Source organism: Herpailurus yagouaroundi, unplaced genomic scaffold (assembly GCF_014898765.1).
Source record: "Herpailurus yagouaroundi ecotype Mexico unplaced genomic scaffold, PumYag 166, whole genome shotgun sequence".
In the NCBI taxonomy this organism is placed as follows: Eukaryota; Metazoa; Chordata; class Mammalia; order Carnivora; family Felidae; genus Herpailurus; species Herpailurus yagouaroundi.
Window position 1 is genome coordinate 4,151,842 of NW_024412407.1, and position 19,914 is coordinate 4,171,755.

General features: G+C 40.4%; 1 protein-coding gene across 4 annotated transcripts in view; it reads right to left on the reverse strand.

Annotated features, from left to right (window-relative positions):
* The window catches only part of ATF1 (activating transcription factor 1), a 77,673-nt gene that overhangs the window by 15,575 nt on the left and 42,184 nt on the right, over nucleotides 1-19,914 (reverse strand). For 3 of the 4 annotated variants that reach the window (XR_005794401.1, XM_040488148.1, XM_040488146.1), the window contains exons 3-4: nucleotides 13,857-13,976; nucleotides 11,046-11,146 (exon numbers count right to left, since the gene is read on the reverse strand). Coding sequence is in view for 3 of the 4 variants with exons in the window: in XM_040488148.1 (XP_040344082.1) it covers nucleotides 11,046-11,146; nucleotides 13,857-13,976 (221 nt within the window). In the remaining variant the exon portion in view is untranslated. The remainder of the gene's footprint in view (nucleotides 1-11,045; nucleotides 11,147-13,856; nucleotides 13,977-19,914) is intronic. The other variant, XM_040488147.1, reaches the window with a different exon arrangement.

Here is a 19,914-nt window from a genome sequence, read left to right on the forward strand (position 1 = left end):
CAGGCTCCAGGCTCTGAGCTGTCAGCACAAAGCCTGATGCGGGCTTGAATCCATGAACTGTGAGATCATGACCTGAGCTGAAGTCAGATACTTAACTAACTGAGCCACCCAGGTGCCCCAGAGCACGCAACTCTTGATCCTCAGAGTCATGAGTTCAAGCCCCATACTGAGAATAGAGCTTACTTAAAAAAAATAAATAAATAAAAAGTCTTCTGTATTCTTTTGGATTTGAAGAGTTTTCAGAACTCCACTTTAATTCATCATGTTTGACAAAATCTCTTCATATAATTTAGTAATTGCTCTAAGGAGTTCTAATAGACCTCATCTACTTAGAATCACTGTTTTACCATATCAAGTGAACCTTAGAAACCTTACCTCCAGAATGAGTCTCTTTATTTCCCCCCTTATGTTATAGTTGTCTTACGCATTACATCTGCATTACATCTACATACATTAAAAGCCCCATCAGACAATGCCATATTTTCTTGTCAACCAAACATATTTTAAAGAATTCAACTGGAGAATAGTTCATTATACTTGCCCAGATCTTGCTGTTGCTGTTTCTTCATTCTTAACCTTCCAGATTTCTATCTTAAGAGCTTTCTTAGCAGTTACTTTTTTTTTTTTTTTTTTATTCTTGAGAGAGAGCACGAGGGAGAGCGAGCGAGCACAAGCAGGGGAGGTGCAGAGTGAGAGAGGGACACAGAATCTGAAGCAGGCTCCAGGCTCTGAGCTGTCAGCCCAGAGCCCAACGTGGGGTTCGAACTCACAAGCCGTGAGATCATGACTTGAGCCAAAGTCAGACACTTTACCGACTGAGCCACGCAGGCGCCCCTCTTAGCAGTTACTTTAGAGCAGGTATGCTGTCAATGATTGCTCTTAGTTTTCCTTCATCTGAAAATATTTATTTCACCTCCCATTTCTGAGGGATATTTTCACTAGATAAAAAATTCTGGATTGACAATTCTTTTCTTTCAGGACTTTAAAATTCTGTGCTTCAGTGCAGAGCCTGCTTGGGATTCCCTCTCTCCCTCTCTCTCTGTTCTTCCCCTAATTATGCATGCACACATGTGCTCTCTCTCTCAAAATAAACCAACTTAAAAATTTTTAAAAGAATGTATTTCATTTCCTTCTAGCCTCGTTTTTGATCAGAAATCTATAGTGATTTACGCTGTTCCCTTTAAAGTAATGTCATTTTTCTCTGTGCACAAGATTTTTGTCTTTAGTCTTCATCAGTTTGATTATGACTTGTCTGGGGAGGGGTTTGTGTTTATCTATGGCTTAGTGTTTGCTGAGCTTTTTGAATCTGTGGGTTTCACCAAATTTGGAAACATTCCAGCTATTATTTCTTTAAATATTTTTTTCTGCAACATACTTCTTCCTCTCCTATGACTCAAATGACACAAATATTAAAACTTTTGGTACTGTCTCACAAGTCTCTGGAAATTAGTGTATTTTTCTAATCTTTAGTTCAGACTGGATAATCTCCAACGAACTATCTTTGAAGCTACCTCATCTTTATTTTCCTATTCAACCCATCCAGTGAGGTTTTATTTCTGTTACTGTATTTCTCAGCTCTAAAATTTCTATTTAGTTCTCTTTATAGCTTCTACTTTTTGCTAGGAGTTCTTAACTTTCTATTCATTTCAAGAGAATTCACACTTGTTAGGACATTTTAATAGCTCCTTTAAGTTTTTGTCCCATAACTCCAACATCTGTGTCCTGTGCCAACAGGAGATGGCATCTGCTGACAGTCTTCCCATGCCAAGTTAAGATTCTTCTGGGTTCTTTGTATGCCAAGTAATTTGGGACATGGGACATTTTCAATATTATGATACCAGACTCTGGGATCTTGTTTAAATCCTATGGAGAAATTTTGATATTCTTGTTTTAGCAGGCTATCAACCTAGTTGTGTCCAGGCCATTGATTTTGACCAGCATTCAGTGGACTGTGGTTCCAATGTCATTTCAGTTTTCAAAGCTTTTGCAGTGTCATTCAGATCTGGTCCATATGTGCACCAGGTAATTACTGTTCAGTCTGGGACTTGAGCCACTGCATGTCGTATGTGTAGTTCATTCAATTCCTTAGGTCTATATGTGCTAGGGAAGCCCATTTTTATTATTTATTTGCTAAAAATTTATAAATGGGTGCTGAATTTTATAAAATACTTTTCCTGCATTTCTGAGTTGATTATATATTGTTTGTATGGATTCTCACTTATCATGGTTTATTTCCTTGTATGTTTGATGATTTTTCACTCTGAATTCATATTTGGTTGATCCTAATTTGGTATAATGCAGAAAGCTTACTTTGGGGGAAGCTTCCTTTCAGATGTTCTAGCCTCCTGCAGGAATCCCAGCTTAATACAAAACTCTCAGGTTCAGAGTCCTTTCCTGCAGTAGACCTAAAGCAATGTGTTCACTTTGGTTTTCAGGCTTGCTTCTGCTTCTCACTCTGGTTTCAGCTCATGTATTTGTATTGTTAAAAAGAAAACCACAGGCCCAAAATGGCATCACTTAGGCCAAATCCCCAACCCAGAGCTTAATACCTAATCTATAAACCTCTTCCAGAAATGTAGTCTTTACTAGTCAGAGCTTTTCAGATCAGTACCAGTGAGGGCCACATAGGCCCTCTCCTTCTCCCAGAGGAGGACAAGGTCATCTGCATCAAAAGAACCACTGCTCTTCCCACTAAGAGAAAGATACCCTGCTGGAACAATACTGTTCTTTTGCTAAAACTTTCTTGCCCCACCCTCCTTCCTTTAAAAACCTTTTGTTTTGGGGGTGCCTGAGTGGCTCAGTTGGTTGAGTGTCTGACTTCAGCTCGGGTCATGATCTCACAGCTTGTGAGTTCGAGCCCCGCGTCGGGCTCTGTGCTGACAGCTCGGAGCCTGGAGCCTGCTTCGGATTCTGTGTCTCCCTCTCTCTGCCCCTAATCCACTCGCATTCTGTCTCTGTCTCTCTCAAAAATCAATAAACATTAAAAAAACAAAAACTTCCATTCTGTATAGCTCCTTGGCTCCCCTCTACTTGCTAGATAGGATCTGCCCAATTCAGGAATTATTTAATAAAGCCACTTAGACATTCAAGTTTACGTGGCTGAATTCTGTTTAACAGATATGGTGGCTTCAGGATCAGAAACGAACTTCTGGCAGTATCTGGGGACAACGAAAAACACAGGCACGAGCCCTGCAAACCCTTCAGAGTTCACTATCTTTCTCCCTGTTTCCAAGGGCCATTGGTAAGTCCCTCTCAGTTTTAGCTCTGCTCTTTTTGCATTCAAGCTGCAGATCTGACTTTCCAATAAAGTATTAATGGATCAGGCTAGACTAATAAGAGGTTCTAAGGAAGCACCAGCCCTTAGCCCTTGGTTCAGACCACACTTCCACCTTGGAATCCTTTCCTAGTTCCAGTCTCCAGTCCCCATTTACTGGAGTATGCTGGTTTAGTCTTATTCATTTCCAGTCCACAGTCTCCCTGAATGAGAGTCTGCTGGTTTAGCTCACACTGGGAATTGCTGGTAGTGCACAAAGACTTCTCTTAACCACTCCACAGTGACATGTTTTGGTTACTGGTGGTGTGCTGAGGGGCACATGTTTGTCTTGTTTTATGTAAATAAAGGTAATTGCTAGTGTGGATTTCAGAAACCAAAAAGCCATAAAAATTGGTGGGTCCAGGTCAAATCACTTAAGAGCTGTTACAGCACTTACCACCTAACTCAAAGACTTTCAACATAGTAGAAGCTAGTCAATGAACAGGTTAGATTGACCCTAGGTCACCCACTGATCTCCAGAAAACTTCCATGCAGTGAAGCACACTGTAAAACAACCCATAAATTCCAACCCCAAAGCAAGTCCCTCTTAGGGATTAGTTTGGCTCTGAGAAACCCAAAGGCCTAGTTAAAACAAGAGATCCTTTAGATCTAGAGTTAGTGTGCCACCTTCTGGCAAACCTGCTTATTTTATGTTTAAGAACTATAGTCCCAGAAGTTAGATACCTAACAAAAGTTTTTTTTTTTTTTACCAAAACAACATGGAATTATGATGGCTGTTATGAGGAATGCTGAATTAGACAAGATCATTCATTTAAGAAGTACACTTGAAAGCAAGGGCTGATTACTTGTTTTAATTGGCAAGAAGAGGCCTCCAAAAGATTTCAAAATCCCAAAATAGTTTCATTAAAAGACTCATGGCAAACAGCTAATGAAAAACAGAAAAATTATCTAAAACAAGACTACACAGAAGACTGATGTAATTCCTGCCACTCTCTTCTGTCCTTTGAGTACTCATCCTAGTGAGCTTCTGTCTGAACTGCCTTTCCACTCTGAAAAGACAATGACCTTTTGAAAGAAGACCACTTGGGGCTACTGGTGATCCTCTTCAGGTATCTCTCATTCCTTACTCTAAGGCTGAACCGAGGGCTGTAGTTAAAGAATTTCTTAAACTAGGGAGGACCCTCAAGAGTTTTTATAAATAGATGATCTCCTGGGCCGAGCTGAGAGAAGGGAAATGAAAATTCATGTTGTCTCTTCCTTTCCAAATCCAAACCCAGTGGATAATGATCCTTTCTCTCCTGGAAATAACTATTTTCTTTTTGCTTCTTGTTACCTCCTAAGAACATGGCTTGGCTTTCTGCCTGCCTGGGACAGGAGGCCGTCTCTTCTTTCTTTGGCTGTGTTTGGGAGTAACTCCAGATCTTCTTCTTCTGTTTTTAAAGTAGGCTTCATGCCCAGTGAGGAGCCCAACGCAGGCCTGAATCCACAACCCTGAGATCAAGACCTGCGCTGAGATAGAGTCAGACGCTTAACCAACTGAGGCACCTAGGCACCCCACCTCTAGATATTCTTAAGATAGTACCTTTCACTCCCTCTTTGAGGAGGCATCTTGGGTCCATAAGGTTGCCAGAAATATTTACTGTTTGTCCTGCTGAAACCTAACAAGATATTTGAAAGGACTTAATAACTCTATAATCAGAAATTTGACCAAACTGGATGCTGATATTGAGAGCCTGATAGTTTTTCTTTAAAAAAAAAAAAAAGATTTTTGGGGCGCCTGGGTGGCGCAGTCAGTTAAGCCTCTGACTTCAGTCAGGTCACGATCTCGCGCTCCGTGAGTTCGAGCCCTGCGTCGGGCTCTGGGCTGATGGCTCAGAGCCTGGAGCCTGTTTCCGATTCTGTGTCTCCCTCTCTCTCTGCCCCTCCCCCGTTCATGCTCTGTCTCTCTCTGTCCCCAAAATAAATAAAAAAAAAAGAGACAACATAAGTTATCTCTTACTCTGTCAACAAAAAAATAATAGCTTAGGATAATGGCTGACTTTGTTAAATGTTGAATGAAGTATCTGTACATAATCTACACATAATTATTAGAGACAAATATATGTATGCAAGATAAAAGTTTATCAATGAACTTTTCAGTGATATTATGTCTACTTAAACTGTTTTCTCCAATTTGGGGGTGGCAGAATCTAAAACCTTAGTTTTACTGAGATAGATTAAATGATTTAACTAACACTAAACTCATCAAATACCAAAATCATTTCCAAATAAGATAAAATACTGCAACATTAATAACATTTATCACGGAGAATCCAAAAGATATTTAGATATGTTAATGCTATATTGGACAATTTTAAAGGACATGTTTTTGGAAATTTTGATTTGCAAATTTTAAGAACGCTTTAATTTGCAGTAGAAATTAAGGTTTCTAAGGGTTAAGAAGTCTAATTGCTATATGTAATTAAACCTAGTAAGAATAAAACATCTCCATGTGCCAGGAAAGATGTGTTAAAAAAGGGCATGAGAAATATTTATATTTTTGTTCTAAAATGAGGATGGTTGTCTAAAGATGAAAAACATAGGACGAATCAGAATGTAGAAAAAACTGTTGTAGTAGGTTTGTGGCAGAGGAATCTCTGAAAAGCAACTATATCATGTGTGATCCAACTGGTTAAGATTAAAATAATTTTTAAAAATGAGTTTAAAAAATTTTTTAATGTTTTTATTTATTTTTGAGGTAGAGACACAGAATCTGGAGCAGCCTCCAGGCTCTGAGCTGTCAGCACAGAGCCCGATGCAGGGCTCAAACTCACAGATGAGATCATGACCTGAGCTGAAGTCGGGACGCTTAACCGACTGAGCCACCCGGGCGCCCCTAAAAATGAGTTTTAAAATCAAAAGTAAGCTGGTGTAAAATTAGAATTTGTTGTTTTAATAGAGGGAAAAATCAAAGTTCTCTTGGACTTTGGTCTGCTTTTGGTAATATTGTGAAAACTCCTTTAAGTTTCAGAATGATCTGTGATCTAAGTGCCTTAGAACCTATATTTGATATTTTTGATGAGTGCCCCAAAATTTAGTTCTATTTTTTTAAGGTTTTATTTTTAAGGAATCTCTATATCCAACATGGGGCTCAAAATTATGACCCTGGGATCGAGTCACATGCTCTACCTATGGAGCCAGCCACACCCAAAATTAAGTTCTAAAGTCTTTTTGATTTGGAATATCCCAAAGGATTTGTTACGCTTATGTGATATTTGACAATGCTTCCCATGTAGTTTACATAAGTAATTCTAAGCCTTCTTTATATTGTATTTTTAAGACTGTGGCCATGTGTGGGTAAGTTGATTTTGCTTCTGCAAAAATGGCCCCTAAATGCCAGACTTCTGCTGTCACGATGTCCTTACAACGTGGCAAAAGCCTGCTCCAAGACGGGCCTCTAGGTTCTTTCTCACTTTCTGGCAAATCTCATTTTTTGGTTTTAACATTTCTTCACCCACCATGGTATAAGAGGACTCCAATTATAAATAAACATTGGTGTGGAGACTTCTGGAAGATTGCAAAAAGAACTTACCATCAATGTCTAACCTGTCAAATCCATAATCCTGGAAATACTTTTTGTTCCCAGAGGCCTCAAAGCAGCTGAACTTCATTCATTTGCCACCTCGTATGGGCTATTAATATTTTCTTGTTAGTGTATGTATGTTTTCTGGGCCAGAAATTTCTGGGCATTAGTATTGCAGCAGGGGAAAACAAACAAACAAAACCCTTAGAAAACGTGCTTCCCATATTTGGGCTGTACTTTCCGCTGAGGCACGCACTTCACTGGGCAAATCATTCAAGCCTTGATAAAGGCCTTACAAATATCTCAGAATTATCACTGCCCCATCACCCTTAATCATCAGGCAAGGTGGAGAGAACTAATGAAGTTCTCAACATCTCTAAGCTTGCTGAATTCGGCAAGGTGCTGGCCTAAAGTGCTGCCACTGGCTCTGCTCACTATTTGCAATACATTCCATAGGAGACAGTCACAGGCAGACCACTCACTGTCTACCGGTGTACAACTTTCTGCTGATTCCTTGTTGTCTGTCTCATGCTAGTATAACCAGTTACTAGAAGTCTTTAATGTCTTATTCTAAAGCCTATCATCAACAGGTTAAAGAAGCCTTCCCAGACGGTATCAAAGGATCCTGTTGGTCACAAGTCTGGAGCCTGGTGACTGGTATTTTGGAAAGGTCATAAAAAAAACCCAGAAACAAACACCCAGCTCTCAAGTCCTGTTAGAAAGTACCTTACCAAGTGCTCCTGACTACTGACACTGCTGCAAAACTAAAAGGTATTAAGCCCTGGGTAAACACCACACAGCTAAAGAAGGCTCCATCTGGTCTTGTACAGACGCTGGAGATCTCTAAATCAAATTGACAAGAGAGAGAAGTAGCTTACAACAAGGTAGACTGTTTCTATCCAAGACGATGGATCATACTTTTACTGCATTATCTGCTAGGATCCTTAGATCCTCTAGCCAAAGTGGTCCTTGATAACAGACAGACTGTCTTGATTCATCTGTTAGCTGAGAAGGAGTTGTCTGTGCTGTGGCCAACACCACCTACTGTTGTACCAGGATTAATTAACACTTTTGAAAAGTTAAAATTACAAAAGATCACAGAACAAGACATTTGGCTTTAAAAAGTTGACTCCTTCCACGAGGTTCTTTCTTTGACTTACTTGATTTTGACTGGCGTAGGGGACTGGCCTTGGAGACCAAGGCTCTAGAGTGCACTTCAAATATTGAGATTTATTCTTATAGGAATCATAATAATCTGTGTGCGTTGTATTCTCTCAAAAGCTTTAAATGCATGTTCATAGCCACTAACCACCAAACAAATGATCTAAGACTGAAACACGAAGAGAATATGAACCTGAAGCTGTGACCTGTGAATATCACAGACATTAAGCACGTGTACATACACGTCTGAGATCACACAAAAGGAACAACAAAAACTGCGAGAACTTTTGAATGGTAACTGAGAGTGGCACTAATGCCTTAAAATTTGATCACATCTCTAAGCTGAACGTCTGATTAAAAGGAAGGAACTGTTAAAGAGAAAACCACAGCCCTAAATGGCATCACTTAGGTTGAGTCCCCAAACTGGGGGGTTAGTACTTAATCTAATTGCAGTTTCAACCTTCCCCCAAAAATGTAGTCTTAACTAGTCAGAAAGTTTCAGATCAGCACCAATGAGGTAATGTGTCACATGGGCTTTCTCCATCCTACCAAAGGAAGATGAGAATCTGCAATGATAAGACCTCCTGGCACTTAGGCCTAAGAGAAAGATAACCTTGCCTGGAAAAATTCTTTTACCAATAACTTTTTTGTCCCTCCTTCTTTCCTATATACAAATCTTCCATTTTGTACAACTTCTCAGAGGGGATGGTGCCCTTTAATAGTCAATTAGACCTTCAAATTCACTCACTTAAATTTTAACAGTATATGTATGGTTTTTATGATTATTGGGGGAATATGATATTTATATTATTTCCTGTAAATGCACAATACATTAACAAGTACTTTATCCAGGAACTTTTGTGCTGGTAGAGCCCCCTTGTTCGGAACTTAAAACTGTAAAAAAAAAATTTTTTTTTTAACATTTATTCATTTTTGAGAGAGTGCGAGTGAGGGAGGGGCAGAGAGAGAGGGAGACACAGAATCCGAAGCAGGCTCCAGGCTCTCACGAACCGGGAGATTAAGACCTGAGCAGAAGTCGGATGCTTAACTGAGCCACCCAGGCACCCTGGAAATTAAACTTTCATTTGCATTCTTTTGGTGACTGCCTCCAATAATCTAAGGTCATCTAATCAATAACAATATAAGTAATCAATACAGGGATCTAATAAGCCATTCCTTATCTCACATATTTCTGTCTGCTATAATTCTTTGCATTTTGTTTTTAAACTACACAAATTAATCATTACTGTTCTAAAAATCAAAGGTTCTAAAAAGTAAAAAAATCAATGAATGTCTTAGTTCACCACTCTTTCTTATATTCACATTCCTTCCATTTGGACTCATTTTTCTTCTTCCTGAGGTGTAACCTTTAGTAAATTCTTAAATCAGTTTGAAATGAATTTTATGTCACCATTATTTTGGAGTGATTGTTCCATCGGGTATAAAATTCCAGAGCAATAGTTACTTTCTCTTGTTAAAGATTTTATAGTCCATTGTCTTCTAATATTACCTTCAAAAACCTATTAGCCTAATGGTCATTCTTTTCAAGGTAATTTACCTTTTTTCGTTAGAAGATTTTAAGATCTTACTGTTATCTTTGGTGTTTTCCAGTTATTTATTTAATAAGTTAATCTACAAGTTATTAATTTATTTAATAATTAATCTAGGGGCACCTGGGTGACTCACTTGGCTGAGCATCTGACTTCTGATTTCAGCTCAGGTCATGATCTCAGGTCATGATCTCACAGTTTGTGGGTTAAAGGTCTGCGTTGGGCTCTGCGCTGACAGCATGAAGCCTGCTTGGGATTCTCTTCTCTTCCCTGCTCGCACTCTTTCCTTTCCTTTATCCTTTTCTGTCTCCCTTTCCTCCTACCTTCTAGTTTTGTTCAACAAGTAATTATTGAGCATCTACTCTTGTATGATTGCTTTACAGTGCAAAAACTTATTTAAGAGCACAGCCCATGGGCGCCTGGGTGGCTCAGTTAGGTGTGTGACTTCAGCCCACATCATGATCTTGCGGTTTGTGAGTTCAAGCCCTGCACTGGGCTCTATGTTGACGGTGCAGAGCCTGAAGCCGGCTTCAGATTCTGTGTCTCTCTCTCTCTCTCTCTTCCCCTCCCCTGCTCATGCTCTCTCTCAAAAATAATAAGCATTAACAAATTTTTAAAAAACACCACAACCTAGGGGCGTCTGGGTGGCTCAGTCAGTTGAGCATCTGACTTCAGCTTAGGTCATGATCTTGCAGTTTGTGAGTTCGAGCCCCGCGTCAGGCTCTGTGCTGACAGCTCAGAGCCTGAAGCCTGCTTCAGATTCTGTGTCTCCTTCTCTCTCTGCCCCTCTCCCACTTGTGCTCTGTTTCTGTCTCTCAAAAATAAATAAGTGTAAAAAGAAAAGTTAAAAAAAACCCAGCACAGTCTATGTATTATTATTTTTTTAGTTATCTCTACAGGCAACATGGGGCTTAAACTCACAACCCTAAGATCAAGAGTTGCATTTTCTTTTGACTGAGCTAACTAGGTACCCCTGGCCCATGTATTATTAATTGGAATCCCAACAGGTTGAGATAAATACTGTAACAAGGGTCAGTAAAAGGAATGTCACAGAAGGAAGACATAACTTGGTCTTGGGAGTTGGAATAAAGGTAATCAGAAGACTTCTAGGAGAAAATAAGGCTTAAAGTATGTGCAGGAATTATGCAGAATGCAGAAAAATGTGTTTCAGCAAAGGGACAAGACGGAGGCCCAGAGTTAGGAAGCTAAGAAAGGGAACACAAAGCAATTCAATTCCTAAAATCTATAGTCATGTTGCTTTTAAAGTTAACTATCTAAAAGTAAATATGGAAATCTAGTGCTTTGCCAGAAGGTAAGATTAAATTCCTCTTCAGCACAGCAATTTAGGCCCTTCATAGTCTGGCTCAAATCTCTCTCTCTTAACATTTCCCATCCTATACGGACACATGCTCCCTCTTTATATAGTTTGCTTTGCACAGCACCATTCCAACTTATTGGTTATAGAACGCACACAGGATCCAAAATGCCGAGTACTCACCTGTAAGATGGGCGCCGTGCTAGGATCCCGTGGGCTTTCTGTGAAGAGCCTATACTGTCTGATGAGTCCTGAGACTCCTCACTTTCTGATAAAGATGACACCTGAAAAACAGAACTGGTTTTATGGTGATAAACAATGCAGGTGGAAAACAATTTAATCTTACTTTCAGAAAATACGATCTGTCTTCCTGCCAACCAAATTCATTTGTCATTAAATCTACGGTCTAAAATAAAGGAGCAAATGAAAAAACAAAATTTATTTCAAGAGCCCAAACTAATTAAAGGAATGTACAATACAGCATGCTCAGAACAAAGAAGAAAGTCTATCCCTAAATAAAGCAATACTATTTAACTAGAGTTATAAAGGCCAGTCTCTGATTTCCACCCTATTTCTATACTGATAAAAAACTGATGCTCAGTTTTTTAAATCATTAATCTGATTTGGACTCCAGCCATGCTCATTTTGAAGTGCTACTAGATATCCAACTATTATCAAATTATTAGATAATAACATTGCAGAGACTGCTAAATATACAAGCCTTTAAGTCAGGCATGCGGTCTTGGGCTAGACATATAAACTTGGGAGTCACAGCTCTCTAGGTAGTCCATAAAGCCCTAAGACTGGATGGGCTCAATACACAGAGAAGATGACCAAGAAGAAAACCCAGGAACATTCTAACATTAACAGGTTGGGAAGAAGGGGACAAACCAGCAAATAAGACCAAGAATAAGCCACCACTGAGGCAGGAAAAATACCAGGTAAGTGACGTGTCCTAGACAGCTAGCAAAAGCAGTGTATCAAAGAGAATGATCAACCATGTTAAGTACTGCTAACAGATGAAATAAAACAAGGACTGAGAACAGACCATTATGTATAGCAAGATGGAGTTCACTGGCAAAGGCAGGTATAAGCACATGCAACTTAGAAAACTGTACTAATTAGGCTTCATCTCACTTCACAAATACCTGTAAAGCACTGAGTGCATAGCATATAGCAAGGACATATTAAATGGTAACTGTTAATAATAAGTCCTATAAAATTATGTCAACACGATAATAACCACATGCAAGTTTTATTTTATTTTATTTTTTTTTTAATTTTTTTTTTTCAACGTTTATTTATTTTTGGGACAGAGAGAGACAGAGCATGAACGGGGGAGGGGCAGAGAGAGAGGGAGACACAGAATCGGAAACAGGCTCCAGGCTCTGAGCCATCAGCCCAGAGCCCGACGCGGGGCTCGAACTCCCGGACCGCGAGATCGTGACCTGGCTTAAGTCGGAGGCTTAACCGACTGCGCCACCCAGGCGCCCCCACATGAAGTTTTAAACTATAACAGTATCTTTTCTTTTTATGTCATTCATTTTTGAGATACAGAGACAGGGCGTGAGGGGGGGAGAGAGAGAGGGAGACACAGAATCCGAAGCAGGCTCCAGGCTCTGAGCTGTCAGCACAGAGCCCGACGCAAGGCTAGAACCTACTCACGGTGAACCATAACCTGAGCCAAAGTCGGATTAACCAACTGAACCACCCAGGTGCCCCTACAGTATAATTAAGAAAACAAGTTATTTTCGATTTTTAGAATGTATTAAATTTCCCAATATTTGTCCAAAGTTGCACTATGGATAGGTTTTTTACTTCATCTTTATTTTAATGTTTATTATTTACTTTTGAGAATCAGACAGAGCCTGAGTGGGGGAGGGTTAGAGAGACAAGGAAATACTTCATGTTTATTTTAAAAAATAAAATAACCCAATCAGGTTTCTAGAAAGGACCTAACAAATCAGTGCTTTACATTACTATCTACAGAAAGCCTTCCCTAATCAGATGTAGATCTTAAATTTCTATAAATCTGTTTACATTCTATAATCTCCCTCAAAAACAAGTTCTAATGTACAGCTATTTACATTTTATATTAAAATCTGTATCTTTTGGCAGAAAAGAATGATCACAACCCAAAGTAATTAAGAGATATGTCCCTTCCATATTTCCTCAAGCATCATGGATTTCCATTTCTAACCTAAACCCTTAACTATTTTCACTGTCCCTAAATTTACTCCAAAGTGTCCCAATGAACTCAAGAAATAATTTCTGGAACTAAGAGTTTACTTATATAATTAAGATCAAGTATTTCTATTTAACGACTAGCAACTAAGAGTAAAAACTCACAAATCCATGCAGTTGTCACCTTTCAAATAGAAAAATCACATAAACATGCAGCTCTAGAGCTGACAGCACCACCAGATACTAAATAGTCAGGAGGAAGAAATGAGGGATGACCAGAGGCATTCGGAGACTCACAAGAGCCAGAAGATAAAATGGGGAGAAAGAGTAGAAGGAAAAAGAACCCAGGATCACCTTTTCCTTCCTGCTCCTGTCAGCTGGTAATATGAAGGTACACAGATATAAATAAGAACTTGCCTCTACTATGAGAACGCTCTTATTTGACTTCCACAAAGCATAAAGTAGGTACTTTTTTTTTTTTTTTTTTTACTTTGTTGACACTAACACCATCACCCTTGCTTCAGAATTCTCTTTCTCATGAAAGATACCACTGGGACAAAAAGATTCTGTCTCTTAAAGTCCTTCATTTCCAAGCAATAAATTCCCCCCAAATTGCTTTCCTTTTTCACTGGGTAGTCCATACATGAAATTAGAAATTCACATTTGCCTCATTTGTTCTATAGCCTAATTTCTAAGACAACTTTACTATCTTGGTTTATAATATTGTAACTATAGCAACTTCAATTGTGTCCAAAGACTTAGTGTATAAAAGTCCCTTCTCTCAACCACTAAGTCTTTGAATTTCTGTACCGTTTGCACGTGTGGTGGGTGAATTACAGAAGACTGAGCTGTCTGGATGACCCCCTGAACCTGTACTTGCTCTCCAGGAAGAGGTATAATTGTCACTGGCGCAGATCCTCTTAATGCCATCTAAGAACAAATAAAAATTCAATTAACATATTATACCTATGCATATAAGATAACTGAGTTCTTAACACTGGAAAACATAGTTCAGAATTTATTATATTTAACCACATCTAGTAACATTAAGTATCTTCTATGGGCCAGAGACTGTACTAGGGGGTTGACGTTACAAACTATAACAAACACAATAAGAACTGTAATAGAAGAGGAAAAGCAGAAAATACCGTTGGAGCAAAGAAAGGGTGCTACTTCATCTGGGTCTTGAAGGATAAACAATTCACTGAAGTTGTATATGGGGGGTGGGGGGGTTGGGAGGTATCTGGGGCAGAGAACTGATTGTGCAAAAATGTGGAGGCTGCTTAGAACATGTTATTCTGGGGCGACTGGGTGACTCCACTGGTTAAGCATCCAACTTCGGCTCAGGTCACTATCCCACGGTTTGTGAGTTCAAGCCCTGGGTCGGGCTCTGTGCTGACAGTTCAGAGCCTGGAACCTACTTCAGATTCTGTGTCTCCCTCTTTCTCTGCCCCTTGCTCCCTTGCTTGTGATCTGTCTCTCAAAAATAAATAAACATTAAAAAAAAAAAAAATTTAGATGGGTGCCAGGCTGGCTCAGTCAGTTAAGCATCCAACTTTGGCTCTGGGTGGCTCAGTCGGTTAAGCATCTAACTTCAGCTCAGGTCATGATCTCATAGTCCAGGAGCTCGAGCCCTGCACTGGGCTTTGTGCTGAGAGCTCAGAGCCTAGATTCTGCTTCAGATTCTGTGTCTCCCTCTCTTCTCTCTGTCCCTCCCCCGCTTGTGCTTTGTGTCTGTGTGTGTGTGTCTCTCTCTCTCTGTAAGTAATAAAGAAACATTTAAAAAATTGTAACGTTATTCTGAAAAGATCTGGCTGAAAACCAATCCAGAGATCAAGAGTCAAAAAGTCAGAGAAATATCAACTTTGTGTGGTGTTTTTAAAGAAAAATAAAAAAAAAAAAAAAAAAGAAAAATCAAATATTTAAAAATAAATAATTCAATTATGAGATTATAATTTATTTCTATGGAAATCCGATGGGATGTCATGGAAATACCACAATAAAATGCTAAGCCAAGAAAGGCCCACCCATCAACCTTCAAGGCTCAGCTCAGGTTCTCTCTCTTCCAAGAAGCTTTCTAATATTTTCAGTTAACAATGATCTCTCACCTTCCTGTGGACTACTCTGATCCATACCATCCATCTTAGAGTTAAATAACAAAATCCAAGGCTGCTTCTCAGGTGTTATAAATCAACTTCCTGACTGCTCCCTTCTTTTTTTGTTTGCATAAAGCCCCAAAACAATGCCTTATTCCCTTTCATTGAAGGTTCTCTTCCCCTTCCCAAGATGGGATTAAATTCCAGCCTCATCATCCCCCAAAATGCGCAGGTCATGAAATTTTGTATATAAAATTTTATCCGGGTACTGAGAACTGCAAACTGCCACACAAACGCTTTCCATCAACCTCTCTCATCACACACTAAAAGACATAAACCAAATTCTAGAACTGCTTTTATCAGCTTACGGCCATGTCCCTAGGATGACTCCAGCCCCCTTAAAATGCCTGCCCGAGAAAGCTCAATGCTGCCAAAAAATGTACTGTTTGTTCCAGTTAAAACCTAAGGCCCCTGACCGCACTTTGCTTACAGTGCTTACTTTAGGAAACTTAGAGTTGTAAATCCTTTCTCTGATTCTTGAGATATAAATCTTCCATAACCCAGAAATGTCTCAAGACCTGGGAGCCATCCCTTTGAAATGTAATCATCAGCAAGATTAGAGCCCTTGTCTCCCAGTCTCTGTGGGAGAGTAGGAGGGTAACTTTGATAAGCATCAATTAGCAAACACAGACGTCCTAATCACACCGACCGACCAACCTCCCATCCTAACATCTTCGGTACTTGTCCTTTAGCACACCCTGGCATTTAAAAAGTACCTTTTGTTTCAGCAGATTTGAGCTCAATTTTTGCGGCACTCTCTCTTCTCTACTGCCTTCATCTGAATGAAGCATGTCTTGCTACCTTTAACATACGTCTGGCTCTTTCTCTTTGACAGCACCCCATTAGGGGGACACAAAAATTAAAGAGTTAAAATAGGATTCACAAATCTTAAGAGTCCAGCTCTAGAGTTACCATTACACTCAGAGAAAATAAATGAAGGTCGTCTTATGTTTCAGATGCCAACTGAAGCCAACCATTCAACTAATGGGGAAAGCTTGTGGTGCAATTAATTTACATTTCTACAAGATAAAAGCAATCATTCATTCAGGGTTTCTGGCAATCCTTGTGATTTTGTGCAGATTGTGGGTCTAGCAGGTGGAAAAAAGGCACCAGATTTTGTTTCAGGTATTAGTAATCCCTCACCCTTGTTATCACAGTTCTAACCTCACAAAATACTCATTATTCAGGGTCCCAAAGACCAGTGTTTTCCTACTCCCACTCTCAAACTTCATAATCTAAATCCTGAGATCACTCTGAAAAGAGAAAAAGAAGGAGCTGGTCCCCCAATTTTAACATGAGGTTGAAACACAGATGGGGCGCCTGGATGGCTCAGTCAGTAAGTGTCTGACTCCGGCTCAGGTCACGATTTTGTGGTCTGTGAGTTCAAGCCCCGCATTGGGCTCTGTGCTGACAGCTTAAAGCCTGGAGTCTGTTTCAGATTCTGTGTCTCCCTCTCTCTGACCCTCCCCCATTCATGCTCTGTCTCTCTCTGTCTCAAGAATAAATAAACGTTAAAGTCTTTTAACTCTGAAAGGCACACAGGCTTTAGAGACAGATAGCCTTGGGCTGATTTTCAGCTAAAGGCACTCACTAACTCTGCAAATTACTTTACCTTTCAGGACCTTAGCTTCCTCCTTTGAAAATGGAACTAATATCTTTTTCACAGTTATAATGAAGATTAAATGAGTAATAAGGTAAAAACAAAGGGTGGAGGGAAACAGTGAAGAGAAAGAGCCTACATATATTGTCTCTTATTTGGATCCTGGCTCAATAAACTGTTGACAAATATATATGTGCGGATTGTGAGAAAGATGGCAGAGTGGAAGGCTCCTGAGCTCATGTCACTCCACAGACACATGAAGATAACAGCTCCATCTGCGCAGCTAACTGAACACGGCCTAAAGACTGGCAGAATAGACCTTCCGCAGTTAAATCATAGAGAGGAGGCCACCTTGAAAAGGGTAAGAGGAGCAGAGAGGGGGTTGAGAACCAACCCCACTGGGGAGACTAATCACAAATGGGAGAGACCCCACAAGCACTGAGAAGCAAGAGGATCACACCCCAGACCAGGTACCCCATGTGCTGGGGACCACGATGGGAAGAGAAGCCTCTCTAATATCTGGCTTTGAAAACCAGTGGGGCTTAACTTTGGGAGCTTTAAAAATCAGTGTGACTTAACTTGAGGTACTTTAAAAATCTGGGCTTAACTCTGGGAGAGCTGGAGGGAGATAGGAAACTGTAAAGAGCCAGCATAATAAATAACTCTGCCTGAGACACAGCATAGAAGCAGCCGTTTGAAAAATGCCTGGGGTACACGTGAAGGAGACAGACTTACTTACTAAAGGGGCAAGGCTCTTCCAGAGATTTCTCCAAGAACAAAAGTGAAGGCGAATGACGTGAGCTGGACACTTGCAGGAACCAGTGCTAACTTTACTAGCACCATGTGCCCCACCCCTGTGTTCTCCAGCAAATAGGCCCCATCCACCCACATGCCTCAGGGGGCGTCCCTCAGAAGTAGCTCCCGCCCCTCCACACCTGGCAAGCAGCCCCAGCAGAGACTGATGCTACTCCAAAGTGACTCCTGCAGGAGAGAGGGGAAGACGGCTGGCTACACATGCAAGTGTGCACGCCGTTTGGGCTGCAAGCCTTTTAGCTGGCCACAGAGGGAGAAAAATCCTGCCCATCAGTGTGCCCCCAACTGTGACAGACTGATGGGAGACATCTACCCTGAATGTTGACCCACCCACCAACCAAAACCCCTCAAGTGGCTGAGCACAGAGAAAGCCCTTTGGTGGGCCCGCAGCTGTGGCAGAGAGACTAACCGCAGCCAGCTAGCAGGACTGCTGGCCATGCACACCTCCTGCCTGTGGAGGCATCAGACCCCTCAACGCTGCAGGGACCAAACCCTGCCCCGTGAGCCCACAACAGGAAAGATGGGTCACTGCAATCAACTGGGTTGAAGGCAAACAGGACTCAGCCACAACAAAAGGGTGCACACGGCCCACATACATAGGAGACACCCTTGGAGCACCTGGCTCTAGAGACAAGGGAACATTTTACTACAGGGCACCACAGGATCTCTTCTACACAAGGCCACTACTTTTAAGACCAGGAGACAGAGCAGACCTCTCTAATACATACAAATAATAAACACTGAGAGTTAGACAAATGAGGAGACAAAGGAATATGTCCCAAAGGACAAAATCAGAGCAAAAGAGCTAAAAGAAACAGGAATAAACAATATGCCTGATAAAGAATTTGAAGTAATAATCATAAAGACACTCACTGGACTTCACAAAAGAGTTATTTTATTTCATCAGAATAAAGAGAAAGGAATCCCAGCCTAACACTAAAGAAAGCCATCTAACCACAAGGGAAGAGATCAAGAGAAGAAAGTAAAAGAGAAGGACTACAAAAACAACTGGAAAACAAGTAACAAAATACCAATAAATACATACCCATCAATAATTACTTTAATGTAAATGAACTTAATGCCCCAAACCAAAGACACAGTGTGACTGAATGGATTTTAAAAAAGACCCACCTGGGGCACCTGGGTGGCTCAGTCGGTTAAGTATCCAGTTAAGCATCGACTTTGGCTCAGGTCATGATTTCACAGTTCGTGAGTTCAAGCCCCATGTTGGGCTCTGTGCTGACAGCTTGGAGCCTAGAGCCTGCTTTGGAATCTGTGTCTCCCTCTCTCTGCCCATCCCCCACTCACGCTCTGTCTCTCAAAAATAAACATTAAAAAAAATTCAAAATAGGAAGAAAAAAAAAGACCCACCTATTTGGTGCCTACAAGACACTCATTTCAGACCAAAAGACACATGTAGACTGAAAGTGAAGGGCTAGAAAAACATGTACCATGCAAAAGGAAGTGAAAAGAAAAAGGCCAGGATAGCAATACTTATATCACACAAAATAGACTTTAGAACAAAGACTGTAGCAAAAGACAAAGGACACTACATAATGATAAAGGGGAAAAAAACCAACAAGAGGATATAACAACTGTAAATATCTATACACTCAACATAAAAGCAACTAAATACATAAAGCAATTAACAGACATAAACAGAGAAAAAGGACAGTAATATAATTAGTAAGGGACTTCAACACGCCACTTAAATCAATGGATAGATCATCCAGACAGAACAGAAAATCAACAGGGACACTGGCTTTGAATGACACAATAGACCAGATGGACCCAACAGATATATACACAACATTCCATCCCAAACAAGCAGAATACACATTTTTTTTAGTGCACATGCAACATTCTCCAGGACACATCACATTTTAGGACAAAATGAAACTCAATAAATTCGAGAAGACTGAAATCATATCAAGCATCTTTTTTTTTTTAATTTTTTTTTTCAACGTTTATTTATTTTTGGGACAGAGAGAGACAGAGCATGAACGGGGGAGGGACAGAGAGAGAGGGAGACACAGAATCGGAAACAGGCTCCAGGCTCTGAGCCATCAGCCCAGAGCCTGACGCGGGGCTCGAACTCACGGACCGCGAGACCGTGACCTGGCTGAAGTCGGACGCCTAACCGACTGCGCCACCCAGGCGCCCCTCAAGCATCTTTTCAAACACAACTGTATGAAGCTAGAAACCAATTACAAGAAAAAAACACAAAATGAACACAAATTATGTGAAGGCTAAATAACATGCTACCAAACAATAGGTCGACCAAGAAATCAAAGAAGAA